General features: G+C 59.7%; 4 protein-coding genes across 9 annotated transcripts; 2 read left to right on the top strand and 2 right to left on the bottom strand.

Moving 5' to 3' along the window:
* Positions 1–1877: 1877 nt before the first annotated feature.
* On the bottom strand, positions 1878–7120 carry FIZ1 (FLT3 interacting zinc finger 1). Of its 3 annotated transcripts, none has more exons than XM_045441420.1 (3): positions 6997–7120; positions 5102–5456; positions 1878–4158 (listed from the first exon to the last, which is right to left on the bottom strand). In XM_045441420.1, exons 2-3 carry the CDS (start codon positions 5414–5416, stop codon positions 2971–2973), a joined length of 1503 nt encoding a protein of 500 aa, XP_045297376.1. In that variant the 5' UTR covers positions 5417–5456; positions 6997–7120; the 3' UTR covers positions 1878–2970. The 3 variants fall into 3 exon arrangements, with proteins under 3 accessions (XP_045297376.1, XP_045297375.1, XP_045297377.1); XM_045441419.1 differs by lacking the exon at positions 6997–7120 and adding an exon at positions 6073–6989; XM_045441421.1 differs by lacking the exon at positions 6997–7120 and adding an exon at positions 6222–6989.
* A 607-nt stretch (positions 7121–7727) lies between these two features.
* Positions 7728–10560, top strand: ZNF524 (zinc finger protein 524). Its single transcript, XM_045441418.1, has 2 exons — positions 7728–7910; positions 9499–10560. The coding sequence occupies exon 2, from the start codon at positions 9538–9540 to the stop codon at positions 10327–10329; it is 792 nt and encodes a 263-aa protein (XP_045297374.1). The 5' UTR covers positions 7728–7910; positions 9499–9537; the 3' UTR covers positions 10330–10560.
* A 1038-nt stretch (positions 10561–11598) lies between these two features.
* ZNF865 (zinc finger protein 865) lies at positions 11599–22950 on the top strand. 4 transcript variants are annotated; one of them, XM_045441412.1, is made up of 3 exons: positions 11599–11958; positions 12678–16957; positions 18001–22950. In XM_045441412.1, the coding sequence occupies exons 2-3, from the start codon at positions 16463–16465 to the stop codon at positions 21247–21249; spliced, it is 3744 nt and encodes a 1247-aa protein (XP_045297368.1). In that variant the 5' UTR covers positions 11599–11958; positions 12678–16462; the 3' UTR covers positions 21250–22950. The 4 variants fall into 4 exon arrangements, with proteins under 4 accessions (XP_045297368.1, XP_045297369.1, XP_045297372.1 ...); XM_045441413.1 differs by having other exon boundaries at positions 11615–11958; positions 12678–12753; XM_045441416.1 differs by lacking the exon at positions 12678–16957 and having other exon boundaries at positions 11620–11958.
* An 849-nt stretch (positions 22951–23799) lies between these two features.
* Positions 23800–27046, bottom strand: ZNF784 (zinc finger protein 784). Its single transcript, XM_045441417.1, has 2 exons — positions 26918–27046; positions 23800–25689 (listed from the first exon to the last, which is right to left on the bottom strand). Exons 1-2 carry the CDS (start codon positions 26993–26995, stop codon positions 24799–24801), a joined length of 969 nt encoding a protein of 322 aa, XP_045297373.1. The 5' UTR covers positions 26996–27046; the 3' UTR covers positions 23800–24798.
* Positions 27047–27492: the final 446 nt, after the last annotated feature.

Genomic DNA, 27492 nt, shown 5'->3' with positions numbered 1-27492 from the left:
AAGCCAGAAGTCCAAGATCAAGGCACCAGCATGCTTGCCTTCTGGGGAAGGCCCTCTTCTAGGCCCTCATGGCCACTGCCTTCTTGCTGCGTCCTCACATGGTGGAGAGGACTAGGGATCACTCTGGAGCCTTTGGAATGTGGTCACTAATCCCATGCATGAGGACTCCACCCTCGTGATTTAAGCACCTCCCAATAGCTCCATCTCCAAATACTGTCACACTGGGCTTTAGGATTTCAACATATCAATTTTGATGGGGATACGAACATTCAGACCCTCACAGTGATGTTCCAGTTGTCCAGAGTTTGAGGCTGACCATATGTGCTGCTGGGAGTGTTTTTCTATGTGTCTCCCAGTGCAGGTGAAGGGATTTCTCTGGGGCTTGTGCCTAGCAGTGGGATTGCTGCATCGCGAGATATGCACATCTTCAGCCTTATTAGAGCATGCCAATCTCCCAGGCATCTTATATTTAAGAAGCTCAAAATGGAATTCTTGATTCACCTAAATCCCTACCCAAATGTGTTCTTCCCCTTTTCTGTTCTTTTTTTTTTTTTTTCAACGTTTATTTATTTTTGGGACAGAGAGAGACAGAGCATGAACGGGGGAGGGGCAGAGAGAGAGGGAGACACAGAATCGGAAACAGGCTCCAGGCTCTGAGCCATCAGCCCAGAGCCCGACGCGGGGCTCGAACTCACGGACCGCGAGATCGTGACCTGGCTGAAGTCGGACGCTTAACCGACTGCGCCACCCAGGCGCCCCTCCCTTTTCTGTTCTTAATTCAAAATGCCACCACTCAACCAGACCCTCTTGATTCCTCCCTTTCAGTTACACACACACACACACACACACACACTCACATTCTACTTACAGAATTCATCTCGAACCCACCCATTTCTCTCCACCACTAAGGTCTAGCCACCCCCCCTCCCCATCTCTCCTGCTGGACTGCTATAGTCTTCTGCTTCCACTGTACCCCTCCAGTTCCTTCTCCACTCAGCAGCCAGAGGGAACTTTGTGAAGTGCAAGAGTGATCCCATCCCTCCACGTTAAACTCTTGCTTTTGATGACCTGGAAGGCCCACCAGCCTCTGCGTGACCTGACCCCTCGACCTCAGTTCCTCCCTCTTCTCCGTGCCCATCCAGGCATCCTTCTCGCTGGTCTCTCGCCACCCTTCAGGTTCCAGATCAGATGCCACCTCTGTAGAGAAGCCCACGGGACACCCGAACTGGGATGGCAGAGTCTCTTTCTTAACACCCGCTCCTCATCTCCTTCAGATGCTCAAAACCATCTGGAAATCACTCTCCTTTCTTTGATTACTCTTTTCTCCACCCTATCGCCCACACACTAAACATATAAACCCCATGAGGAGTTATTTCCTTTGCTGTTGGATCCCCAGAGAGGATTACAATGCCTGGCACAGAATAGGCACTCAGTATACAGGAATGTAATCTAGTGCGCAGAAGACAATACGAATGGCTGACCCCTTCCCTGATGGGCGAATCCTATCCGAGGAATTGGATGTAAGCGTTCAAGGTACACATTTGGACACCTGGAGGTGGAGTCTAAGAGATAGGGTCTCTGCTTAGGGGTAGAACTTTTCTTTAAGGAGATAGTTTGGTTTTTAGGGGGCAAGTCTTATGGGATTGATGGTTTCTAAAGGGCATGTTTAGCCCATTGGAGACGGATGTTGTACTTAAAGGACTGGGTTCCCTTTTGGTGAGACTTAAACCCTTTCTGATTTTAATGGTCATGCACTCTCGACTCAAAATTTGTCAGGAGGGAGGGAGGAAAGATCTTTATTTAGGGGGCCTGTCCTAAACCAGGGAGGGAGAAACTCCCACCTCTCTGGAGCCAAGGATCAGAACATGAGACATCAGTGACTGACAGGACAAGGTTTATTGGGGTCCTGGAGACATTAGGGAGTGGGATGAGGGGGCAAGGTCGAGGCTCACGGGGGGAACCCCCTAGCCAAACCCCCTCCCCCCTTGGGGTTGAGGGGAACACAGAGACAGACAAACCAACAGAGATGGAAAGACTGACAGGTGCTACAGCAGAGTGGGAGGAAAACCCCAATGTCCACCACCTCCCATTCAGATGAGTTCACAGGATGGGGAATGACGTGGACTGGCCCACACTCGAGAGCGAGGGAGGAGTGTCTGCCGTATTCACCTAAGGAGGGTGGGGGGGGCAGGCCACAGTCTGGACCAGCCCATTCCAGTGGACAGGGGTGTGTATCTGAATCAGTTCATTCTACTGGGCAGGAGGGATTTCAAACCAGCCTATTCTAGTGGTTGGGGGTGGGGAAGATCATTAGGGTTGATCCATTCTGCAGTAGGAGAGGGAGACCTAATTGGGGAGTGGGGGCTGAGGGCAGGGGACATCTACCCTGGTCCTCTTTCAGCATAAGGAATGAAATGGGGTGGGAGCGGGGGAAGGCAGATTCCGGCTATATCCATTTTTTTTGGGGGGGGACACCAGTGACTGGTGGGTAGCATCTGGAGGGGATCTAGGGAAATTCGGGGTCATGATCTCCCCACATTCTCCAGATCAAGGTCGTTGGGAATGATGGCTCTCAGGGAGAGGGGCAGCCTTCCCTTGGGGGGGGGGGGGGGGAAGGTGCCCATCTGTCATTATTAGGGCCCTCAAGATGAGAAGTACTTGGGAGACCCATTTCTCACTGCTAGGTCCCCACAGCTTGGAGGCTGCCTATTGACTTGGGGGTGCCCAGCGTATATTCCAGGGGTCTCACACTCAGGGGTCTCTTCATGGACCCTGGACCCCGGAGCTGAGGAATCTCTCCGTTTATTTGCTGCCCTCCAGCTCAGGGCCCTGTGTGGGCGTCTGGTGGCCCTGTCTCTCCAGCCAGGGTCCCCTTGCTTCAGGGCCCGTGGATCTGGATCCAGACCGGGCCGGGCCCAAGTCCAGCCCCGCCCCGGGGAGGGGCGGTTGGGCGGAGGCGCGGCCTGGCCGTCAGTCCATGCCCCGGTGCAGCTTCAGGTGCCGAGAGAGGTTGCTGAGCGTGATGAACCCCTTGCCGCAAATGTGGCAGGGAAAGGGCCGCTCGGTGCCGTGCAGCAGCCGGTGGCGCTTGAGGTAGCACTCGTGGCGGAAGAACTTGCCGCACTCGAGGCACGGGAACGGCTTCTCGCCCGTGTGCACCAGCACGTGCCGCTCCAGGTCGCGCGGCGAGCGGAACAGCTTCTCGCACTCGGAGCAGCCGAAGATCTTCTTGCCCCGGCCCGAGCCGGACGCGGCCTCCCCGGCCGCCGGCTCCCCCTCCGGGGCCGCGGGCGTCGCCTCCGCCCCTCCACCCTCGCCGTGGCTGGCCCGCCGGTGCTCTTCTAGGGCCGCCAGGGCCGCGTACAGGGCCCCGCAGTGGCCGCAGCCGTAGGTGGCGGGCCCCGAGTGGGCCTCCAGGTGGCTGGCCAGCGCGGCAGCTGAAGCGAAGAAGGTCCCGCAGTCGCACTGGTACAGGGTGTCTTCCGGCGCCTCGGCCACGGCCGCGGGCGCTGGGGCCTCCCCGCCACCCTCGGGGAGCAGCCCCCGGAGCTCAGGCACGCCGCCCCCGGCGTGACCCAGGAGCAGCCCGCCGTCCCAGGCCGGCTGGGCGCTGCCTGCCTCCGCAGGACCGCCGCCTCCGGCGCCGTCGGCCGCCCCCGCGGCCCAGGCCTGCGCAGGGGGCGCGCCCGGGCTCTGCAGGTCGTGCGTCAGCTTGTGCCGCTCTAGCAGCGCGGGGGCGTTGAAGTCGCGCTCGCAGCGCGGGCACTTGAAGGGCTTCACATCAGTGTGCGCCGCCCAGTGGGCCGCCAGCTCGCGGCCCTGGTCGAAGCGCCGCGCACAGGCTCCGCAGGCGAACGGGGGCAGTGAGGCGGCGGCCGCGGCTGCGGCCTCCGCCAGCCCCCAGCTGCCCGGGCCCGCGCCCGCCGCCTCTGGGCCCTCTCCGCCAGCAGCTCCCGCACCCCCGCACACCGAGCAGGGGCCCACGTTGCAGCAGACGGAGCAGGGTGCGCTCAGGGCGGGCAGGCCTGGGCCGGGCTGCAGCGGAGACGGGAGCACCCCGCGGTGCTGGCGCTTGAGGTGGCGGCCCAAGCTGGAGCGTGAGGAGAAGCGCAGCTCGCAGACCAGGCAGCAGTAGGGTTTCTCACCAGTGTGGACGACCTGGGAGGGAGAGAGGGAGAGCGCGGCATCAGAGCAGAGGGTCCAGCCTGCAGGGCGGATTCCTGCCCTCCCGACTGGCCTTGCCTAGCTTGGACCTTCTCCCTCTTCTTCTCTGATTTGGGTCATGTTGGGATTCTTTCTGCCCCTTCCCTCGCAGGACCTTTGCACGTGCTGTTCCTTTAGGCTGGAGAACTCTTCCTCCCATTCGTCCGGACTAACTCTTACTCATTTTCACCAAGCCCACCTAGGAAAGTGGGACTCCCTGGGAGAATGGCTAGGTACTAGGGCTCTGAACACTAACAAACCTGGGTTCAAGTCCCCCCTCTGCCTTCTACTTGCAGTGAAAACTAGACAAGTAACATCATCTCCGAGGCTCTGCTTTTCTCCTCTGTGACACGGGCACGAGATGTGCCATCTCACAGGGTCGTTGTGAGTATAGGATAAAATCATCACTAAATAGCTACTCAATTCCTAGAAACTGTAATTATTATTGATAAACGTTCCGACCTCCTATGGATGTCCTCTAAGGTGGTGGATATCGGGAAGAGGTGGAGAGGATCTTTCATAATCCCCTGGGATGGGAGGTGGTTTTTCAAGGTAAATGTCCAACCTTCTAGAGCGAGAGCTGTCCAACAGAGCTTTCTGCACTGATGGAGGTGTTGTGTATCTTCACTGACCAATATGGCGGCCACCAGCGACACCTGGCTTTTGAGCACGTGAAATGTGGCCAGTGCGTTACACGAGGCTGTGCCTTACTGATAGTGGCCCTTGTGGTTTATTTAAAAGTCTGGGGGTACTAGAGACAGATTTTGAGCGTCCAGTCCCTTTGATCGGTAGTGCCTGCCTGTTGAACTGTGAAGCTAAATGAGAAAGTGGGGCCCTGTGGCTCCAAGGGTGTGTCCAGCCCAGGGAGGCCAGCCTGAGCCCAGCCTGCGGGACTCACCTGGTGGTGCAGCAGGCCGGTGGAGTCTCGGAACCCTTTAGGGCAGGCAGAGCAGCGGTAGGGCCGCTCGCCGGTGTGCGAACGCAGGTGGTTGGCCAGGTTGAAGCTGTGTTTGAAGCCCTTGCCACAGCGCGGACACGCGTGGGGTTTGAGTGCAGTGTGCCGGGCGAAGTGGCGCCGAAGGTCCGAGCGGTAGCGGAAGCTCTTGCCACACTCACTGCAGTGAAATGGGACCCGGGGAGCAGCAGCAGCGGGAGGTGCCGGGGCCGGGGCCGGGGCGGGGACCGGGGGCACTGGCAGCGGGGCATCATCCATGGTGGCGTGGTGGGAGGGCAGTGGCGAGTGGAGGCTCTCTCTGGAGCAAGGGGAGACATGGAGGGCAGGTGAAGCAGTCAGCTCCCCATCAGCCCTCTCCTATCGGTCTCCTTGGGCTCAGGACCCGCTATCTGTCCCCTGGGAACGCTTCCCACTTCCCTCCAAGCTACACTCAACCTCCAAGCCACGACCACCCACCGGTAAGCCTCCCCTTCTCCTACAAACCCTCCTCTCACTCATCTGCCAACCTTCCTAATCAGTGCCAAGTGGCTAATACACTCCTGAGTGTTTTTAAGCCTCTTCTCTACTTGGACCCCGCCCCCCCTTCTCCCTAAGCCCCGCCCACTCTGTTAGCCCCCAGCCACTCTGAATCAGGTCCCACCCACTCCTGCTCAAGTTCCCGTTGCCTCTTGAATTCTCTGACAAGTCCCTTCCTCTCTGAAAGTCCCTCCCAGTCTTCTTCGAGAGTGAAAGTCATCTTCGGGGGGAAAAGAGTCACATTCCTAGCAAATGAGCGGGACAAAGATTTGGGGCCAAGTGCACTTGGTTCAACCTTCCAGGGCGACCAGGAATGATCCTGGAACCTCTGAAGAAACCAACTGTCCATCTGCAGAAAGTCTGTCCATCTGCACAGTGGGAGTAACAGGGGTACCTACCTCATGCAGTGGAGGTGAGGCGTAAGCAAAACTGTGGCAGTGCGTGCCGCGCCCTGACTCAGGCAGGGGCCCAGCAAAGGCTCAACAGGCAAGCTGTTCTGATTACTACTGCCCGCCAAGTTCCTCTGAGATTGCTCTCTAAATCCTACCATCTCTTCTCCGCTAAGGTGCGCCTCCAGAACGCCACACAGGTTGTCGTCTCCACCTAGCCTGTAGGGGGGCCCGTCCTTTCCAAGACCCTCCACTCAGCCTTCCGGGGGGAGCCCCTTCCCAGCCCTCCAAATCATTGCACGTACGTTATGAAGACTTGTTATTTCCACTAAGACGAATTACACGCCTAAATCCCATCACCTCACTGTGCCCACTCCTGCACAAACTACTCCCCTTCTACTCTAAGCTCCGCCCACCTGTGCCCTGAGTCCCATTCCCGCTCCCCCTCCCCCCCTCAGCCCAGGTAAGTCCCTTCCACCCTTCAACCTGGGACCCTCCTAGCACTCTTTGGCCACGCCCCTTATCAAGCCCCACCCATTGCTAAGCACCACCCATTTTCTACCCATAGTCCCGTTTCTTCCACTAAGCCCAGCCTATTTCCATTCTAAGCCACGCCCCTCTGGAAGCTCCTCCCCGCAGCTGCTCCGCCCCTGTCGCCACTAAGCCCCGCCTCCTTCCCACCCAGTCGCCTGCAGGACTGGCCCCCCCCCCCTCCCCTGTCGGCTCTGGGACCGAGGCCCTGAGTACCGGCCTTTTGTGCCCCTCCCCCCTGTCCCTAAGAGGTGCGGCCCGGGGCGCCCGGGGTGGGAGCAGGTCAGGCGCGACCCGCAGCCGGGCGAGTCTACCTCGCTCGCACGGAGCGGGGGTTTTGGAGCCCTGGGGCGGCCCCAGGAGGCCGGGAAAGTCAGTCGGCTTTTCTCTTTAATTACTTACACCTCCCTCTGGGCGCCGACATTTTGGGCAGCGGGGGCAGCGTCACTTCCACCCGGGGGCCCCTCGACTTCCGCCTCGGCTCCCTGCTCCCCCGCACTCCTTTCTCCCGCCCCCTTGGCTTCCCCCTCCCCACCGCCCGCCCTTATCCCTGTTTCCCGTCCCTTCCCCAGCACTGGAAGTTGGGGAAGCCAGGGTGGCGCCATCTTTGGTGAGGGCAGAGTGGAGCGGAGCTAAGGCGGCGGGGGGGGGGGGGACTCCCGGCGCCATACAGACTGAGGGCAACAGGCTCCCGCCGCGGCCTCCTGCCCTCGGTGTCTGTGCTGGCGGGAGTTCACGTTGATGAGGGCAGATGTGATTCCCTTTTCACAGCCTTAGACTCCTCCTGTGTAGGATGTAGCTTTGAGTCCGGAGAAAAGAAAAATCAAAGTTCGGCGACTGTGGTAGAGTTAAGAGGAAAGAGCAGGTCCCATGTTGTTGTCAGCCCTCCAGGGGGCTTTGAAGCCTATCAGGCGCCATGTTAATTACGGGAACAAACAGCCATTTTCCCGCTCCTCATCCTTGTGGTACCTGCCTTTGATTGGGTCACCCTGCTGGGTACTTTGTGGGAGGAAAGACATTTCTATGTGGTCCAGAATGTGTTGGTGGGGTTATTTCCCGCTCGGGACCAGCGAAGGCGACGGGCGCGCAGGCGCGTTTTGGCTGCAAGGACGTGACCGGTCCTTAGGACCCGGCGCGTCCTCTTTGTTCCCCGCGGGCGCGGGCCCGACTGAGAGGGAGTGGGGGAGGGAGAGGGCGGGGCCGTCCCCAAGCGCGCCGCCGAGGGGCAGGGCCCCCTGGCCCCCGCCCCTTCCCACGCGCCGGCCCCGTCGCCCCCGCGCGCGCACACTCGCGAGCCCAGGCGACATGCAAATGAGGTACCCGAGAGGCGGGGGTCCGGGCGGGGAGAGGGGAGCGGAGGGAGGGGAGGCCCGGGGCCGCGCGCTCCTGGAGCGCGCCCCCACACCTGCTTCTGCGCCCGCGCCCGCCGCAGCGCGCGCGCCGACCTCGCGCCCCGCGGAGTCGGCCCGGGCGCGCGCGCGCAGACCCCCTTCCTGGAGGCCCTCGCCGTCCGCGGCCTGCGCGCCGCTCATTGGCCGCCGCCCCCGCAGGGCCCGCCCCGCGCGCTCGGGCCGCCGGGCGCGTGCCTGCACTGGGGTGGCAGAGGGGCAAGGGGCGAGGCCCCTGTTCCGGAGACCCCGGTTCTAGTCCAGGCCTTCCTACCGGAGCGAACCATGTGATCGTGGAAAAGTGGTGGCCCCTCTCTGGCCTTCAATGTATGTGCCTGTTCCAGTGGCACCTGCAGCCCCAGCTGTTAACTGCACCTCTTCCTTCCTCACTCTCGCCTTAATTACACCCTAGTCTCATGGTCCCATGCTCTGTCGATGGAGGTCATGGTGGTGATGGTAGTTTACTGAGTGCTTACTATTACCGACTGACAACTTGCTATAGCCCTTTTACAGAGGTGGAAACTGGCCCAGAGAAGCAAAGTCATTTGTTAATTAATGGCAGAGCTGGATCTAACCCAGGTGTAAGGAACCCTATGGTATCCCCTTGTCTCCTTGGGTGCATTTCTTCTCACTCCCTGCGCCTTTGGGGTCCTGGAGATCTAGTTCGAGTCCTGATCCCGCTCTTGTTTGCAGAGAGGGCTTGGGGAACTGACTTGGCTTTCCTGTGCCTCTGTTTCCCCAGCTGCAAAATGGGGGTGATGTACCATTATTCAGAAAGTTGGCGTGGGGCTTAGCTGTCAGTGAGTGCCTAGCTGATATCTTCTAGGCACTTCTGTGCACTGAGCACTTTATGTGTATTATCCTCATGCCATGCCTGTGCGAGTAAGATGACCTATTCGTCCTATTTTGCAAAAGGCTTAATGGAGGCTCAGAGAAATAATTGCCCGAGACCACACAGAGAGTGAGTGACAGACTCAGGAGTTGAACCCAGACCCTGTGAGTTGGGAGCCTTAACAGTTCCCATATATTTCTTCACCCACGACTTGGGGCCAAACATCACCTGGGACCACCAGTCCCTGTCTTCTCCCAGTCCTGAACTCCCACACTCCTCCCACTTTGCCAAACAGAAGCGGGACAAAACATTTCTGGGCCTCCATGGCTCAGGTTTGATGGGCTCTTTGTTTTGAGGATTGCAATACTGGCCCATACCCTTAGTTGGACTCTATCCTATCCTCCTATGAAGATTTTCCTGTATTTTGATTCAAGATGACTCTGAACTTCTAGGAAGGGGGTGAGGGAGGCTTAGGAGACACCTGTGCGGCTAAAGGTAGTGTCTTTTTACCAAATGGTTGGAATTATCTTGCTATTTTACCCACCAGTGTAGCTATAACTGTCCAGGTGAATGTTGGCCATGCCCAGGTCGAGAGACTCAGACCAAGGGATGGGCGAGGTGTTGGGGGACAAGGGATGACTCAGACCCTCCCTGCACTGACGGCTGCCCCCTCTCTCCTCTTAGCCCGGCTCCAGTGCCCAGACCCAAGCCCCCCACTGCTCAATGGACACCCCCAGCCCAGACCCGTTGCCTTCGCCTTTGCCCCGGGAGGAAGAGAAACCTCTGGCCTTACCTCCTCCTGTTCCCCGGGGCCGCCGAGGCCGGCGCCCTGGGGGGGCCACCTCCTCGAATCGGACGCTCAAGGCCGCCCTCCCTCGCAAGCGGGGCCGCCCCCCCAAGTCAGGGCAGGAGCCCCCGCTGGCACAGGGGGTGACAGCCCCTGTGGGCAGCGGCGGTGGCAGCGACCTCCTGTTGATCGATGATCAGGGTGTGCCCTATACAGTCTCTGAGGGGTCAGCGGCTGGTTTGCCTGAGGGCTCCGGCCCCAAGAAGGCCCCGCACTTCTGCCCGGTGTGCCTGCGGGCCTTCCCCTACCTCTCCGACCTGGAACGCCACAGCATCTCGCACTCAGAGCTGAAGCCGCACGAGTGCAAGGATTGCGGCAAGACCTTCAAGCGGTCCAGCCACCTACGGCGGCACTGCAACATCCATGCCGGCCTGCGGCCCTTCCGCTGCCCACTCTGCCCTCGTCGCTTCCGCGAGGCGGGTGAGCTGGCCCACCACCACCGTGTCCACTCCGGGGAGCGCCCCTACCAGTGCCCTGTCTGCCGGCTGCGCTTCACGGAGGCCAACACGCTCCGGCGCCATGCCAAACGCAAGCACCCCGAGGCCATGGGGGCACCCCTGTGTTCCCCGGACCCAGGGCCCGAACCACCGTGGGACGACGAGGGCATTCCGGCTACGGCAGGGGCTGAAGAGGGGGTGGAGGAGCCGGAGGGCAAAGAGCTGGCTTGACCCACACCCTGGGCCACCTGTCCCCAGGCCAGGTTTAGAGCTGGGAGTTCAGCTGGTGCTGAGCCTGGGCAGGAAAGCTGGGACGCCCTCATACCCGGTGGTCTTCCCGTTGTGGGAGGGGGTTGAGGGTGAGGACCTAAACTCCTGGGTCCTGCTGCCTTCCGCCACCCTCCCCCGGACTGACAGGCCCCTGGAGGCAGGGGCCTTGGAAATAAATATCTGCCTACTGGCTTCCTGTGTGTATTCAGTGATGGTACCAGGGCTGGCCCTCCCTTCAAATGTCCTCTGGTCGCTATGCCACCCTGATAGGAGTGCATCGAATTTGGGAGAACCCCATGTCATGTGCCTTGTTAGCTTGCCACCATGGGCTGGCTTGGAGGAAGGCTTTGCCCCCTCTCCCAGCTCCAGCAGACCCCAAAGTGCTCCCTGTAAATATCCACTCTAAGTAAAACATTGAACCTCTGTGCAAATGTGATCTAGGTCCCCATCCCCCATCCCAGCCATATTCTTGGAAATTCTGCCCCCCACTACTTTGCCCCATCACTTTGTCCTGACACTAAGGAAAAACCGAGTTGAGGGTTGTGAGCAGAATTGACAACTTTGGTAAGGCTAACGTAGATAAGAGGTGTGGCCAGGAGGGGGCGGGGCTAGGGAAACAGGGGCGGGGTTGGGGCTAAGGGGTGAGGCTGATGAGCATTGTGGGCGGGGTTTAGGGGGCAGGTGTTGAGAACAAGGGTGGGGCTTGAGTTGGTTTAAGGGTTGGCAGGCAGAAGGTGGAAACGATTTAGAGGCCATATGAATAGGGTTTATCTGAGAGGAGACGTTTCAAGGGGGAACTGCAGGAGAGCAAGGTGTTGGGACAGACGGGATGTAACTGTGAAGAGAAGGTGCTGTGAGGCGGGCATGACTGTTATTCAGGCACAGGTGACAGAAGGGGGTACCTAAATAAGGACTAAGGAAGGGAAGTGCCTGAGACGAAGGGCGCTTAGTAGGAAGGGGCTGGGCTAACACAGGGGGCTTGGTGCAGCCTAAAAACCTCTGGGGGGCACTGCTTAGAAGAAAGTGTTGGGCTGTGGGCGGGGCTGAGGGGAGATAGGTGGAGTTCTTGGGGACTTGGAGGTGGGTAAGAACAGGAGAAAAATCGTGGGTGCTTGGCGAGGAGGATGGATTTTAAGGCAGTGGGCGGGGCTTAAATAATTAAGTTATAAAATGGGCGTGGCTCAGAATGGGGCGGGGCTTACACGCCAGATTTACGCGAGGGGCGTGGCTTAACCGGATGTCCGGAGCGTGTGGGCTGTGCCCTAGGAGGCGGGGGCTCAGGGCGCAGGCGCACGTTGCTTAGCTCGCCTACCGGAAGCGGCCTAGGCTCTCCGCGTCCGCGTCCCCGAGCCAGTGCGCAGGCGCACTTCTCTTTCCCGGTCGCCGCCACCGCCTCCTCTTTCCGCTCCTCCACGCCGGCGCCTCGGAGACGGGCGCGACTTCCGCTTCCGGGCGGGCGGGCAGGCGGGCGGCGCGGGGCTGCCGGGGAGGGGGAGGGGGCGGCACTTCCGGTCGGGCCCTCGGGTCTCCCCGGAGCGGCGGCGCCTCCTCCGCCTCCTCGGCCTCCTCCCGGCGGAGACCCCTGCGCCGGTGAGTGACGGGGCGCGTGGCCCGGGGACCCGGGGGCAACGGGGGCGGGGGGTCCCGCCCTGGCCCGCTCTGGTCCCCAGAACGTCCCCGTCAGTGCCTCTCCCGCCGGGCCCTCGCCAGGGGTCCCCCCAGTCACTGCTCCCCCATAAGACCCTTCCAGACATCTGCCCCATTAACGCCCCCATGCAGGACGGCTGCCAAAGCGTCCTTATTTGTGGCGATCCCTTAAACTGCTGCCAGGGCCCCCATGAATGCTTTCTCATAGGATCGCTTCTGCGTAACCCTCGTCATTGCTGCCTCCAGGACAGCCCCCCAAATGCCACCAGCGCTGCCTTCCTTCATGGAGGGCAGCTGCCCGTGAACCCTCCGTTAGTATTCCCTATAGGCTGCCTCCAAAGAGTGTTGCATTAGTGCTTCGCTGCAGAACTGCCCCTCTTATCTCTGTCCACACACAACAGCCCCCAAATCTCCCACATTTCCACTCCCCACCCACCCCCCACCCCCCCGCCTCCTTCCGATGTAAAAATACTTTCCATTCTGGTCTGCAGCAGAAAATACCTTTTTTTTTTTCTTCTGCCACCCCCCCCCCCCCCCGGTACCGTAGTGGTTGAGAATACCCCTTTCAACCCTCCCCCCCACCTCCTTCCCCCCCCCCCCCCATAGAACAGCTAGCTCCCTCTAGAGTTCTGCTCTCACACCCACATCCTCTCCCCATTCAGGTGGAAACAGCTGCCTGTTTAGCTCCAGGCTCCAATGAAACACTTCTGGTGTACCTCCCTCCTCTCCCCAAGCCAGGTCAGCTCCTGTCCCCAGTCCTCCCACAGAGCAGTGCCCCACAGTGAGCCTCTCCCTCTCAGACCACCTCTTTCTGTGGCGTTAACCTCTCCCGCTTCGCACCCAGCTTCATTTCATCCCTCTGGACGCCCTAGAGAAGACCCCCGTCTTTACTATGGCCTGACCTCTTTTTTTCCCCAGGCATGTGTTCATTCATTCATTCATTCATTCATTCACTGTTCTAGGTACAGGGCATACAGTGGTGAAGGAGAGAGATACACATGGTGTTTCATTTTGTGGGTTTTATAGTCTACTTGAGAGAGTTCAAACACAAGTGAACGAATAAGATAAATCCTGTTTTCTGGGTTTCTCCCAGAGCCCGGTGGTTTACCTCAGAGGTGAAAACTGAATTAGCAGAGGTGACTTAGCCACGTAGAGATCTGGGTGGATGGTTTCAGGCAGCGAGAATAGCAAGCGCAAAGGTCCTGAGGTGGCCGTGATCATGGTGAGTGGAGGAGCATCAGGGAAGCCAGTGAGGTTGGAGCAGAGGAAGAGAACAAGAGGGAGAGGGTTTGATGTCTTAGGGCACTGGGGATAAGGGCACTGTGATCAATTTTCTCGCCTTTGTCAGCTCTGCCAAGCCCATACTGTTCTTCATTTGTTCATTCGTTCATTTGTTCAAGTGTTTGATGAGGACCTGTTACTCATGGGGGATGCAGCAGAGAACCAAACAGACAAAAACCCTTGCCCTCATGGAGCGCATATGCTAGCTGATGGGACAATTAAAAAACAAAATGTGTGTGTGTGTGTGTGGATAAAATACAGCAGGATCAGGGTATGGTCACAGAAGAGGGTGGCAAAAAGGCCTTCTTCAAAAGATTCCCAATGTCATCTTGTCACTCCCCAAAGCCACACACACACCTCTGTGTAAATCCCGACCCTCCTGGACAACTGTGGCCAACCGGGGGCTGCTCTTACCAGCTGCCCCCAAGAGTGAAGTGGTTAAGAGGGTGAGTCCAGGATTCCACTGTGTTCATATCTCTGAGCAAACCACTCCCTCTTTTCCTAGCCTCATTCATTCACTTATTTCATAAATATTTTTGGAGACAGGCACTGTTCTAGGTCCTGGGATAGAACAGTGAACAAAACAGGTAAAAATCGTTGCCTGTATGGAGCCCACCTTCTAGAGGGGGAGGCCAGCAACAACAAGACAAGCAGAATATGTGGTTTATCGGGTGATGCTGACAGGTAAGGACAGAAACAAAGCAGGCTGGGAAGAGCCGGAATGTTGTGTGGATGACAGGTTACAGCGGCCATGGAGAGCCTCACTGAGGAGACAGCCTTTGGGCAGAGGTGTGAAAGAGGTGAGGGGCAGAGAGGTATAGAGATAGCAATCAGAGGATTCCAGACAGAAGCAACAGCCAGTGCAAGGGCCCTGGGGTAGGAATGCTGGCATGTTGGAGAGGCAGCCAGGTGGCCATGGAGGGTATGTAGGTCATCATAGAGACTTTGACTTTAAGTGGGACGGGTGTCATTGCAGGGTTTGAACAGAGGAGGGACGTGGTTTGGCCTTAGTCCTCCCGTCTGTTAAATGAGAATAAGAGTAATGCTTATCTGATGAGTCTGTTATGAAGTTGGAGACAAACCACATAAGATACGTAGTACAGTGCTTATTAGTGTTCAGAAAATCCTGGTGGCTGGTTCTGGGCTCGGGTATCAAGGAAGTGGGTGCGGCGAAGTGTATTTCTAGTATAAGGCAGAGTGGGGGGCCTTCCTTTATTTTGGAGAGAGAATGTTGAAAGACAGCATGCTGTAGTGGGTAACAGCACGCACTCTGGAGCCCTGCTGCCTGCCTCCTATTCCTGGCTCTGCCACGGCTTGTTACTGGTATGACATTAGGAGATGAATTTATGTCTCCGGCCCTCAGTCTCTTCCTCTGTGAAACAGAGTTGATAGTGGTCACCATCTTCTTGACTCAGTAGGAAGATTCGTTGAAGGATTTAGAAGAGCACTAGGCAGGTAGAAAGCACTTCACATTACGCGGTACCGTGTGTCCACGTTACTGTTATTAACAGAGTACAGCTTCATCCCAAGTCGAACCTGTTGTAGCACAATGGCCCACAGGTCCTGGTATCAGAGAGGTTTGGAATCTAATACCTACTTTCCCCTTGACTGGCTATGTGACCTTGGGGAAATGACCCCCCCCCTTTCTCAATTTTCCCACTTACAAAATGGAGCTGATAACAGTACAGGAGCATCGTGAGGCCTCACGATGCTGCACCTCAAACTGGTTGAACAATAAACACAGACATGAGCTGTTACGATTACGAGTGCAGTTGCTGTCCCCTTGGGACATGCCCCCATCATGCTTCTCTCCATAGGATGCGTCTCCCCTTAGAAAGACGCCGAATTAAGGCTGGGATCCCCTGAAAGAGGAAATGCCTCTTATTTCCCAGTGGAAATACTGGGAGCCTGATCACTTCCATCCCCCAGTGTTCCTCCCTGGTCTTCACAGCAGTAGCCCTTCACATCTTCCCACTCGCCTTTGGGTCCCTCCTTACAACATCACCGCCCTTGAATTCCTTCTTCTGGGGACCTCCACCCTGTGTCAACTCCATCTCTGCTAAATGTCCCCCTCCCTCCCTCAGGGGGTTCTGGTCGGCTCAGTCTTGTTCCTTTGCTCATTTAACAAACACTTATCAGTATAGGCTATCAGTTTACCTCTGAGCCCTACTTTGGCTGCATCTTCTCTAAGTTTTGGTACGTTGTGTTTTCATATTTATTCATCAGGGGTTCCTTGTTTCTTGTGGTTTCTTGGTGGGTCTGCTGGTGATTTAGGAGGGTGCTGTTTAAGTCCCATATATCAGAAAATACTTATCAAACAACCACACCATACTGGGTGCTGTGCTCGGTGCTGGGGGCACAGCGGCAAACAAGACGGACCAAATCCTTATTCTGTTAGGTGGGGATGCCAGACAGTAAACACACAGTCAAAGAAATACACACAGCAAGTCGTGGCAGTGACAGTGATGAGAAAATGCAGCAAGATGAGGGGTTAGGGAGGATTGGGTAGGATGGAGAGGACATCTGAACAGGGACCTGAAGCAGGCACAGGACTGAACCTTGAGATCTGAGGAATAGACTCACCACATCACTGCTCCATCCGTTCAAGACAGACACCCCCTTCCCCTCCCACCCAGCCCCCTACATAAACTCCCATCACCTAGGTAACACCCCCCAGTAAGGCTCCAGGCCCCACAGTCCACCCCACCTTTGTCCACCTTAGGAAACAAACAACCTGGTGGGGGAAGTGGGGAGGCTGAGCCGCAGACTTGCTCTGTGACCTTCGGCAATTTACTTGACTTCTCTGTGCTTCTGTTTTGTCAAATGGGGATAATAGTCCCTATGTCATAGTCTCATAGATTTTGGGGGGATTGAGTTAATATATATAATGTGCTGGGAGCACACTGGGCTTGTAGGAAATGCCCAGTCAACATTAGCTGTTATTAATATGTACCCTGATGGAGGCAAGCCAGGGCGGTGGTTTCTTCCCTAAGACACCTCCTTCCCCTGCCCCTTGCACTCCTCTACCGTGTGCTTTCTGCCCACCCAGCCCACTCTCCCGGTCTCCTGGGTTTAGGTTTCCCCCACAGGCTCCCACCACCGCTGCAGCCATGCCTTTGTTCCTTCTGGAGAGCAAATTAACCAGAGGGGGTGTGAAGGGCATGGGATGTTGAGTCTCGTCCAAGGACACCCAGAGCTAGAGGCTAAAAATACCGACCTCTTGGCGGAGGAGTGGAGGAGACACTCACCTTTCACCTGTGGAGGGGAGAGAGCCAGCTGGCTGGCTGGGGGCAGATGGGCCCTGGCCTTGGTAGGCATCGCTGACCCCTGTTGTGGGCACAGAGCCAGGCCCCCATGGGCCAGGGATTATGGACAAGAAGCCTGCTACACCTTGGGGGCTCTTCTCCCACTGACTGTCCGCGGACTTGGTGGAGGTGTTTCCCCGGCCCTCTGGGTGTCTCAGGTTCAAAAGTCCATTGTAGGAGCTGAGGTTCTGGTGGGGGCCGGGGCGCAGACATGGACACCTGCCTTCTGGGATGACAAATACTGTAAAGGAGGTGCCCAGAGACTGACTGCCATTGCACAGGAGGCAGGGAAATCCCCACCTGGGGCAAGGACGGAGACCTACACCCCCTGGGCATCTGCTGTCGGGGTCCCCCAGGTGTGTGATGTCACCGAAGGTACACATAATGTTTCCTTCCGTGCAGAGTGAGCTCCCTAAATTCCCCCTGCAGCCTAGGGGTTACCGCCTTCTCGTAGAAATGGAGAAAGCGAGGTTCGGGAAGGAGAGGGAATGTGAACCCAGGTCTGCCCAGGTGCAGTGCCCACCTGTTTCCTGCTGCGTCAGGCTGCCTTCTCAGTGCCAGGCCTCCCGGTGTAACTTGCTTCTTCCAGGCAAACACCTTGTAGTAAAAGAACACGGCCCTCCCCAACACTGATTTCATTCCAGTTCTCTTGGTCTGTCTTGACTTTATCTACTGCCAGTGCTGAGAGGGTATCGATATAATACCACTTACCGCATGCTTGCAAAGTGCCAGGAAGCCTCCACCCGAAGGCCTGCTATTTGCTTGCTGGAGCCTCACATCGACCCTGAGCAGGAGGGGTGTGCTTTGTCACCTCTGTTCGTAGATGTGGAAATCCGGGCACAGAGAGGTTCAGGAACTTGCCTGTGGTCACACAGCTGGAATGTGGGGCTCAGATTCCTATCTGGCACTCGAGCTCTAGAGTCCACCCTCTTATCATTTTAGAGGCAAAACCTGAGGGGATTGAGAACGGGGCTCGTGTGTGTGTGTGTGTGTGTGTGTGTGTGTGTGTGTGTGTTTTGGAGAGGGGGGTAGGACACGGTGCTGATACGCAAGAGTTTGTAAGGGGACTGCCACCAGAGGCAAGGGGTGCTGGGAGAATTAGATTGGGGGTGCGGAGCTGCGGGGATGGGGAGAAAGGATGTGGGAAGACCCCAGAAACAACGGGAACGTGGAAGGGATGGGAGGGCAGGAGCAAAGGGGCCCCAGCAAGGAGGTGGACGGCTGAGCAGGCGTCTGTGGTGCGCTAGAGCCAGGAGGGGGGCTGCCCTGTGCGCTGGAGGGGCGGGGGGGGGGGGGGGGCCGAGAGGAGCAAGGCTGGGAGGCAGACTGTGGCTCCGGCAGATGGCCATGACTTCCGGCGCCCGGTCCCCTTTCCTCAGCCCTGTCCTCTTCTCCACAGGGTCTGCCGTCGCCCACCCCGCCCGAGATGGAGGCAAACGCAGCGGGCGGTGCCGCCGGGGGCGGTGGGGGCAGCGGCATAGGGGGCGAGGACGGGGTTCACTTCCAGAGCTACCCCTTCGACTTTCTGGAGTTCCTCAACCACCAGCGCTTCGAGCCCATGGAACTGTACGGGGAGCACGCCAAGGCGGTGGCCGCCCTGCCCTGCGCCCCCGGGCCGCCGCCCCAGCCCCCGCCCCAGCCCCCTCCGCCCCAGTACGACTACCCGCCCCAGGCGACCTTCAAACCCAAGGCGGAGGCGCCGTCCTCGTCCTCGTCGTCCTCGTCGTCCTCGTCGTCGTCCTCGTCGTCGTCCTCGTCGTCGTCGTCCTCCTCGCAGGCCAAGAAGCCCGACCCGCCCCTGCCGCCCGCCTTCGGGCCCCCTCCGCCCCCCCTGTTTGATGCTGCCTTCCCCGCCCCGCAGTGGGGCATCGTCGACCTGTCTGGACACCAGCACCTTTTTGGGAACCTGAAACGCGGAGGGCCCGCGACCGGGCCGGGGGTGACCCCGGGGCTGGCCTCTCCCACCGGGACCCCGGGGCCGCTTCCCGCCCCCTCACAGACCCCTCCGGGGCCCACCGCAGGGGCGGCGGCCTGCGACCCGGCCAAGGACGACAAGGGCTACTTCCGGAGGCTCAAGTACCTGATGGAGCGGCGCTTCCCCTGCGGCGTGTGCCAGAAGTCCTTCAAGCAGTCCTCGCACCTCGTGCAGCACATGCTGGTGCACTCAGGCGAGCGGCCCTACGAGTGTGGCGTCTGCGGCCGCACCTACAACCACGTGTCCAGCCTCATCCGCCACCGCCGCTGCCACAAGGACGTGCCGCCCGCGCCCGGGGGCCCGCCGCAGCCCGGGGCGCCCCTCCCGCCGCTGGGCCTGCCGGCGCCCGCGGCCGGCGCCCCCCCCGCCGCCCCCACCCCCGTGCCCTCCGGCCCTCCCGCCCCGCCCCCAGCCGCCGCCGCCGCCGCCGCCGGAGCCGGAGCCGGAGCCGCCGTGGCCGCCAGCGTGGCGGAGGCGGCCGGAGCCCCCGCTGGGGTGGGCGTGCCCCCTCCCGCGGCGGGGGGCGGCGAGGGCCCGTTTGCCTGCCCGCTGTGCTGGAAGGTCTTCAAGAAGCCCAGCCACCTCCACCAGCACCAGATTATCCACACCGGCGAGAAGCCCTTCTCCTGCTCCGTGTGCAGCAAGAGCTTCAACCGCAGGGAGAGCCTCAAGCGGCACGTGAAGACGCACTCTGCCGACCTCTTGCGCCTGCCGTGCGGCGTCTGCGGGAAGGCCTTCCGCGACGCCGCCTACCTGCTCAAGCACCAGGCGGCCCACGCGGGCGCGGGCGCGGCGGGACCCCGGCCCGTGTACCCCTGCGACCTGTGCGGCAAGTCGTACTCGGCGCCCCAGAGCCTGCTCCGCCACAAGGCGGCGCACGCCCCGCCCGCCACCGCCCCGGACGCGCCCAAGGACGCGGCGGCCGCGGTCGCGCAGCCCCCGCCAGCCTTCCCTGCAGGCCCCTACCTCCTGCCCCCGGACCCTCCGGCCACGGACAGCGAGAAGGCCGCGGCGGCCGCGGCGGCCGTGGTGTACGGCGCCGTGCCCGTCCCGCTCTTGGGAGCGCACCCGCTGCTGCTCGGCGGGGCTGGCACCAGCGCGGCGGGCGGCGCGGGCGCCAGCGTCCCCGGAAAGACTTTCTGCTGCGGCATCTGCGGGCGGGGCTTCGGGCGGCGCGAGACTCTGAAGCGCCACGAGCGCATCCACACCGGCGAGAAGCCCCACCAGTGTCCCGTGTGCGGGAAGCGCTTCCGGGAGTCCTTCCATCTGAGCAAGCACCACGTGGTGCACACCCGCGAGCGGCCCTACAAGTGCGAGCTGTGCGGCAAGGTCTTCGGCTACCCGCAGAGCCTCACCCGCCACCGCCAGGTGCACCGCCTCCAGCTGCCCTGCGCCCTGGCTGGGGCTGCGGGCCTCCCGGCCACGCAGGGTGCGCCCGGGGCCTGTGGGCCGGGCGCCTCGGCCGCCTCTGCCGGGGCCGCCGATGCCCTGAGCTATGCCTGCTCGGACTGCGGCGAACACTTCCCGGATCTCTTCCACGTGATGAGCCACAAGGAGGCCCACATGGCGGAGAAGCCGTACGGCTGCGATGCCTGCGGCAAGACCTTCGGCTTCATCGAGAATCTCATGTGGCACAAGCTGGTCCACCAGGCTGCCCCCGAGCGCCTGCTCCCGCCCACACCCGGGGGTCCCCAACCCCCGGATGGCTCCAGCAGCGCCGACGCGGCCAGCGTGCTGGACAACGGGCTGGCGGGAGAGGTGGGGGCGGCCGTGGCTGCCTTGGCGGGGGTGTCCGGGGGTGACGACGCCAGCGGGACGGCGGTGGCGGGGGGGGGCGGCGGGGGTGCCAGCTCGGGCCCCGAGCGCTTCAGCTGCGCCACGTGTGGCCAGAGCTTCAAACACTTCCTGGGCCTGGTGACCCACAAGTACGTGCACCTGGTGCGGCGGACCCTAGGCTGTGGCCTCTGCGGCCAGAGCTTCGCCGGTGCCTACGACCTGCTCCTGCACCGCCGCAGCCACCGGCAGAAGCGGGGCTTCCGCTGCCCGGTGTGCGGCAAGCGCTTCTGGGAGGCGGCCCTGCTGATGCGCCACCAGCGCTGCCACACGGAGCAGCGGCCCTACCGGTGCGGCGTGTGTGGCCGAGGCTTCCTGCGCTCCTGGTACCTGCGGCAGCACCGCGTGGTGCACACCGGCGAGCGCGCCTTCAAGTGCGGCGTGTGCGCCAAGCGCTTCGCGCAGTCGTCCAGCCTGGCGGAGCACCGGCGGCTGCACGCCGTGGCCCGGCCCCAGCGCTGTGGCGCCTGCGGCAAGACCTTCCGCTACCGCTCCAACCTGCTGGAGCACCAGCGGCTGCACCTGGGGGAGCGCGCCTACCGTTGCGAGCACTGCGGGAAGGGCTTCTTCTACCTGAGCTCGGTGCTGCGCCACCAGCGCGCCCACGAGCCGCCGCGGCCCGAGCTCCGCTGCCCTGCCTGCCTCAAGGCCTTCAAGGACCCCGGCTACTTCCGTAAGCACCTGGCGGCCCACCAGGGCGGACGGCCCTTCCGCTGCTCCTCCTGTGGGGAGGGCTTCGCCAACACCTATGGCCTCAAGAAACACCGCCTGGCGCACAAAGCCGAGGGCCTCGGCGGACCTGGGGCAGGGGCGGGCGCCTTGGCCGGAAAGGATGCCTGACCAGGAGGGGGTTCCCATCCGCCACTCCAATCAGATGTCCCCTCTCAACCCCTCCCCTCCTTCTCTCCAGTTGCTGATCAGACTCTTAACCCCTCCTCGCTGTTGCCCAGCCATCCTTCAGAACTTCGGACAGACTAGCCTCCTTGCGGGCTCATGCCGCGCAGACTCCGGTCCCGGACGTCTCTGGCCCTCCCCTCAGCCCATCAGACACTGAACTTGACCCTCCGTCCAACTCCGTTTTGTAACCTTCATCAGCGCCCCCTCCCCCAGCAGCATTCTGTCCCCCGATAAGCTTTGGTGGAGGATGTGGGTCTGAACTGCCCTTCCCCATTCCTTTGGGATCTGGCTGGAACCGAGTATGCGTGGAGTTGGGAGGGCACAAGGGGGACTGGGTGCTCTTTTGGATTGTGGGGGTGGGGGCGGGGTGGTAGACGCGGCTTGTACAGAGCGGAGAATAATAAATCGTATCAACAGGGCCACCGGAGTCCTTTCTTGTATCCCAGGGAGAGGGGATTAGGCGCTGACAAAGTTGAGAACTTTTGTTTCCCAGGGATTTCGATTCCCCGACACCCTCTGCCTCACCCTCAGGCTTTCTGCTTTGCCTCATCCAAATGGTAATTACTGAGGATTTACCGTATCCAAGCTTCAGTCTGCACGTTGGGCAAAGGGAGATGAACAAGACAGGTAAGTTTCTGTTCTCAGAAACTCACAGTGTGCCTGGACTCCTTCCCCCTTTGAGATGTTTTTGGCGTTTGTTCACCTGGCCCACATTTCCAGAAGCCCTCCCCCACCCCCCACCGTCTGCTGGGTCCTTCACTGGACACCGGGGAAACATGAATTGGACACGCTCCTTGCCCTCAATGGAGGAGAACCCCTGTGTTCCCACGTCGCACAGACTCCTCGTCCATCGCACCCGTCTGTCCAGGATAATTCGGAGGGGCTTCAAAAGCCCTTCCACGGCGCTCACTTCCGTTGTTGGAACAGTGAGCCAGCTGTGTGCTCTCTGTGTTGTTATCCCATCTGTCAGAAGAGGAGGCGGAGGTCCTGGAGAAGAAAGAGGCTCCAGGGACTCCCAGCAAATCCACAGTAGAACGGGGACTGCAGGCCCAGGGTGCTCAGTGCTGGGACTGGAAGACAAAGCTGGCTCGGGGGGCATGGCCTGGGCAGGTTCGGCTTGACCCACTCCGGGGCAGCAACCTAGTGTGGCCAACCTATGGCAATGCTGAAGACCTGGACTGAGAGAGTCCTTGTGCCAGGGCCCCAGGGTTCAAAAGTCCCGTGGACCCAGAGCCACACCACAAAACGTCCACAGAATTATCCCTGAGGGCAGAGAGCATGGAGGAGTCGCTTTGTGAGACTGGGGGGGTAGCCAAGCCCCCTGGAGGAGAAAGTAATGCCTGAACAATAACAAGCCACAGGAGCTTGCCAGGTAAAGTGGGCACAGAATTCTGGGTGGAGGGTTGAGTGTGTTTAACTGAACCCAGCTGTTACAGAGAATTTCAGTGAGGAGTATGGCTGGGAGGTTGGGGGGGGGGGGGGTGGTGGTGGTGAAGGGCTTTGAATTCCAAACAGTAGAGCTTGGATGATCTTGTAGGCCAGAGGCCGGAAGCTGGCAGCTGTTGGACGCAAGCCACTGACATGCTTTGTTTAGCCCATGCATTAAAAAATTAATATAGTTTGACTTAGTTGCCGGCATTTGAACATCAAAGGATTTTGCATAATATGAACTAATGCAACTTCTGAAAAATTGGGGAGATCTAGCAACCCGGTCTGCACTCTCCCAGAGCTGAGTAACCATTGCCCTCTCTCTAATCTGCCACCAAATTCTGCCATTTCCCCTCCCTGGTGCTGGCACTTTCCCGTCTCACCCAGCCACCTCCCTCATACATTTACATTGCCACCCAGCGCCTACAGGCATTCAGGCTTGCGATCCCATCTTGAAGCTACAAGGAGTAGTGGATTGGTAACAAGGTGGGGATCTGTGTTTTTGGAGGAGCCCGTGCTGCCTCGTGGCTCTTCAAATGTGGGATCATTGTTGGCTTGGCCCACAAGAGTAGTGACAATGAAAGTGTTTAGATTCCAAAGATACTTAACCAGCTCAACAGCGGGGAAAGGATGAAGGCAGGGATTAGATAAGTGGATGAGGGATCAAGACGACTTAAAGAGTCTGCCCAGGTCTCTAGCTTGGGTGGTGAGGCCAGTGACAGGAAACACGGGTGTTTCTTTGGAGAAAACAGAATGAGTTCTGTTGGTGCTCTGACCTCTCGAAGGGCTATCTTGGGGGAGATGCTGGGCAAAGAGGAAGGTGAGCAAATCCGGGGCTCTCCCTCGATAAATATACCGATCACTGGAGTCCCTTCATTTTGTCAAACTTCCCCTGATACCCATTCCCACAGGTGAAGCACACAACATCTCTGAAGAGCCAGACACTATCCACCCCCATTGTAAAGATGAGGAAACAGATTTGGAGAGAGATCTGCAATTCACTGCTCCTGGCAAGACCGCAGTGTGGACCCTCTACTCTAACCCCCGAAACACAAGACTGACATAGACCCTTCAGAAAGTCCTTTAATAGGAGAACTGGAGGCTCCCCACCTCCAGCCCCCAGGTCCTCCTTTTGCCCCCGCCACGGTGACTCAGTTCATTCCACACCTGCCGTACACAGGCCAGCCCACCATGCTGCCTTCCCCAACACTTCCGTGGGATAGCATTGGGTCAGGCAGTAAGCTGTTTGCTTCAAACAGGGAGCGGAGGAGATCAGAGAAAACTGAGGCTACTCTGTAGCCCTGGGGGCCATGGGCTCTGAACCTAAAGGCCTATGATGGGGGTATTAGGTGGCTGTTTGCTGTCTGTTGTAATGTTGTTGCCTCAGAGTCAGTGGGTTAAGGAGGGCCCACCATGGGAGCAGGGAGCAACTCTTAGAGTCAAGATCCTTAGGGTCATGCTTACATCCTTGAGGCTCAAGTGCTCTCAGCTAGGACTTGGGGACCCTCTGGCTTCGAGGTGATGGGATCCCAGAGTCTCTTCATGGAGGACCTGGCAGGTGTCTTCTGCCTGAGGGTGGGTAGGCATCCCAGGTTCAGTGCAATCCAGTGAGGTAGGCAAAAGATTCCATCCTGGTCCACCCTAGGCCCCCAAGATAGTCCAGGGTTCTGTAGATGAAGGACTGACCCCAGTTCTGCCCCTTCCATTCAACCCTGGCTCACCCTCTATGGTGCCCAGGCTCTGTGGGGACAAACTGTGTCTTGCATGAGGACAACCGAATGAGCAGGCAGCTTGGGCAGTGAAAACCAGCCTGTGTTCCTCACACATACCTGGGCATCCACAAGTCTGTGTCTGTGCCTTTCTGAGTCTCATGGAGGTGCTGTATGGGTGTGTGGGTGTCCCGAAAGCTGTTCTCCTGTACTAGCTGCTGATGGCCATCACTGTTAGCTCTTTTCACCTCTACCCCCATCTCCTCTCTCCTGCCTCCTTTTCCCACCCACCCCCTCCCTTGCAAGGTGCCTCCTACTTCCCACGTTGATGCCCCCATGTCCCTGCTCTCCCAGCCTACTGGGCGACCTCCACCTTCACCTTTGCCGTCTCCCCTTGGCCTTCTTCCAGACTGTCTCCCGCCCCACAGCCACTCCCTGGCTCCTCGGCCCCGGAGGCCAGCTGGCTGCCAGAGTCCCCCACCCCTGGCCCCGGCCCGTGGAAGTGGGTGCGCTGGTGTTTGCGGAAGTTAGAGGAGTTGTTGAAAGTGCGATCGCACAGGGCGCAGCGGAAGGGGCGCTCCCCGGTGTGGATGCGCGCGTGGCCGCTGAGCACCGAGGACTGGGTGAAGCCCTTGCCGCAGATGCCGCAGTGGTAGGGCCGCTCGCCCGTGTGCACCCGCTCGTGGTCGCGCATGTCTGACGAGCGGCGGAACGGCTTGGCGCAGAACCTGCAGGCGAAAGGCTTCCCCACCGCCGCGCCCGCTGCCGCCGCCGCCATCACCACCTCCGACCTCTCCTGGGGCACCCCGGGCCTCTGTTCCCGAGCCGCCGCCGCCTCCGGGGGCCTCTGAGAGGTCCCCGGCTCCACCCCGTGTCGGTGCTGGTGCCGCAGCAGAGGCGCCAGGGCCTTGAAGGCCCGGGGGCAGAGGGCGCAGCGGTAGGGCCGCTCCCCCGTGTGCAGGCTGTAGTGCGCGCGGAGGCTGGCGGGGCCCGGACAGCTGTGGCCACACACATGACACCGGCTGGGGTCCCCACCCTGCCCGCCACCCTCAGCCCCCGCCAGGTGGCCATGTTCGTGGAACAGCAGCTCAGACACCAGCCGGAAGGCAGCTGGGCACAAGGCACAGTGGAGGGAACCTGGCTCCGGGGGCTCAGGTACCAGCGTGGTGTCCGTCACCTTCACCACCTGGATCTCGATGAGGTCACTCGGGGGTGTGGCGGGCCGGCCGTCATCTGGCACCAGGACCTGGGGTGAGGGGGAGAAAAAACCAGGAGCCTGTGGACCCTGCCTCAGGGCCTCACCCACAAGCCCCCCACTTATTAAAACATCCATCTCCTATGTAGCGTGCTGGGCCCCTCAGTTTCCAGATCCTGCTCTCCATCTTCTAAGGATTCTGCAGTATCCCTATCAAGACTTCCCCTCCGGTCCCAAATACATCACGGATCCAGCCATTTCTCTCCCCTACCCCAGTTAAAAGCCAATTATTTCTTGGCTTGACAACGAAAAAGCCTCCTGAAGAGAACCTCTGTTCTTATGTCTGCTGACTCCCCAAAGCAGTCTGAATGACCTTTTGAAAATGGAAATCAGGTCGTCATTTTCCCACTCAAAACCCTTCCATGGCTTCAACTGCACGTAACATCCCAAACCGCCATCATAATACCCATCGTGATCCGGCTCCTGCTTGTCTCTGACCCCAGTGTTAATATAAGCCGGCACGCAGCTGACTCCTCTCATTTACATGTAGCTCCCCTTACCCCCCACTCCAACAGCTCACTCTTTATTTCCTTCATAGCGTGTATCACAATAAATATCCTCTATTGTCTCTCTCCCCCGCTGGGCTGGGAGCTCCGAGAGAATACAGTCTTTATCTGTCTTGTTCACCTCTCTACCTACTGAGCCCCAGGAAGAGCTCCGTAAATGTTTGTTGAATGAATGAGTGTCTGTTACTCTCCAGCCCCTAGTGGGGAAAGTTCCAAAGTCACCTGGAGCAGTCATTTCTACCCCTGCCCCCCAAATCCCCCCTTAGGCATTGGAGACACATCACTCGGACCCTTGCAGAATCATTACTCCACCCCAGCGCGGGTGCCCCGACCATAACCACCCACCCTTGTCTTTCAGGGTCACCTTCCCAATCATCCATCCAAGTTCTCTAGCCCCAGAATATATCTGAGGCCCCGCCCCCTTAACAACACAAACTCAATCTCTGAGATTTCTCTTCCCTTACCTATCTCCTGCCCAGATGTTCCACCCAACCCCCTCCTTAGGCCACACCCACACAGGCCACGCCCCGCATCCTCATAGGCTCCGCGTTCGGCCACGCCCCTCGCCCGCCCCGAGAGGCCCCACCCCCCAGACCCGGAGCCCTAAATACGTCCCCCGCCCAGCCCTCATAGGCCCCGCCCCGGCCCCGCCCCCTGCCCTGAGCCCTCTTCCCGCCTCGAGTCCCCCGCCGAGGCCCCTTCCCCGCCCGCACCAGGTCCGGCGTCTCCGGGGATCGCGGCTCCGGGGCCGCTGAGCTCGGACTCGGGGGCTCCAGGCGCGCGGCAGCCATCTTGTGCCCAGGCCCCGCCCCCAAGCCCGTGGTCGCGGCGGGAGGGGGCGGGGCTCGGGCCGGCGTCAGAGCTGCTGCGCAGGCGCACTAGCGGGCGGGGGGGGGCGGAGCTCTACGGAGGCCGAGCCCCGCCCACCCGGAGGGAGCACTGGGTCCCTTCTAATCACCTGTCAGCCGGGGAGGACCGCGCGGGTGGGGCTCTGGGTGGCGACCGGCCAAGCGGAATTTCTCCTTCTAACCAGCATTAGTAGGCTCTGGCAGTCAGCCGACTCTGGCCTGAACGTCACCTTTGTTGTTTTCTATTGTTTTCCTACAGCATGTTTTTGTCGCCACCTCCGCGTGGCTCCTCGTCACAGAGCATGGCAACGTTTACGAATGTCAGGGTTTTTCCAAGTCGGTTTACAGAGGGTGTTCGGCAAACAGCGACACCGGTGGAGACGCCTGGGAAAGGCATATCTGGAGGAAAGGGCCCACCGACGGTGGGTTTGGGCAGCACC

This window comes from Leopardus geoffroyi, chromosome E2 (assembly GCF_018350155.1).
Source record: "Leopardus geoffroyi isolate Oge1 chromosome E2, O.geoffroyi_Oge1_pat1.0, whole genome shotgun sequence".
NCBI lineage: Eukaryota > Metazoa > Chordata > Mammalia > Carnivora > Felidae > Leopardus > Leopardus geoffroyi.
This window is presented reverse-complemented; position numbering and strand designations above follow the sequence as displayed.

What these genes read in the sequence shown, in the direction of transcription:
- FIZ1 (XM_045441419.1), bottom strand. Translation starts at nt 6,224, where the DNA reads ATGGTAGGATTTAGAGAGCAATCTCAGAGGAACTTGGCGGGCAGTAGT. An exon ending in CCTCACCTCCACTGCATGAG is followed by an intron (nt 5,457 to 6,072) that starts GTAGGTACCCCT and finishes CCCTTGCTCCAG; the next exon opens with AGAGAGCCTCCACTCGCCAC. An exon ending in CCGGCCTGCTGCACCACCAG is followed by an intron (nt 4,159 to 5,101) that starts GTGAGTCCCGCA and finishes TCTCCCTCCCAG; the next exon opens with GTCGTCCACACTGGTGAGAA.
- ZNF524 (XM_045441418.1), top strand. Translation starts at nt 9,538, where the DNA reads ATGGACACCCCCAGCCCAGACCCGTTGCCTTCGCCTTTGCCCCGGGAG.
- ZNF865 (XM_045441412.1), top strand. Translation starts at nt 16,463, where the DNA reads ATGTTGAGTCTCGTCCAAGGACACCCAGAGCTAGAGGCTAAAAATACC. An exon ending in CTGCTGTCGGGGTCCCCCAG is followed by an intron (nt 16,958 to 18,000) that starts GTGTGTGATGTC and finishes TCTTCTCCACAG; the next exon opens with GGTCTGCCGTCGCCCACCCC.
- ZNF784 (XM_045441417.1), bottom strand. Translation starts at nt 26,995, where the DNA reads ATGGCTGCCGCGCGCCTGGAGCCCCCGAGTCCGAGCTCAGCGGCCCCG. An exon ending in CCCCGGAGACGCCGGACCTG is followed by an intron (nt 25,690 to 26,917) that starts GTGCGGGCGGGG and finishes CCCTCACCCCAG; the next exon opens with GTCCTGGTGCCAGATGACGG.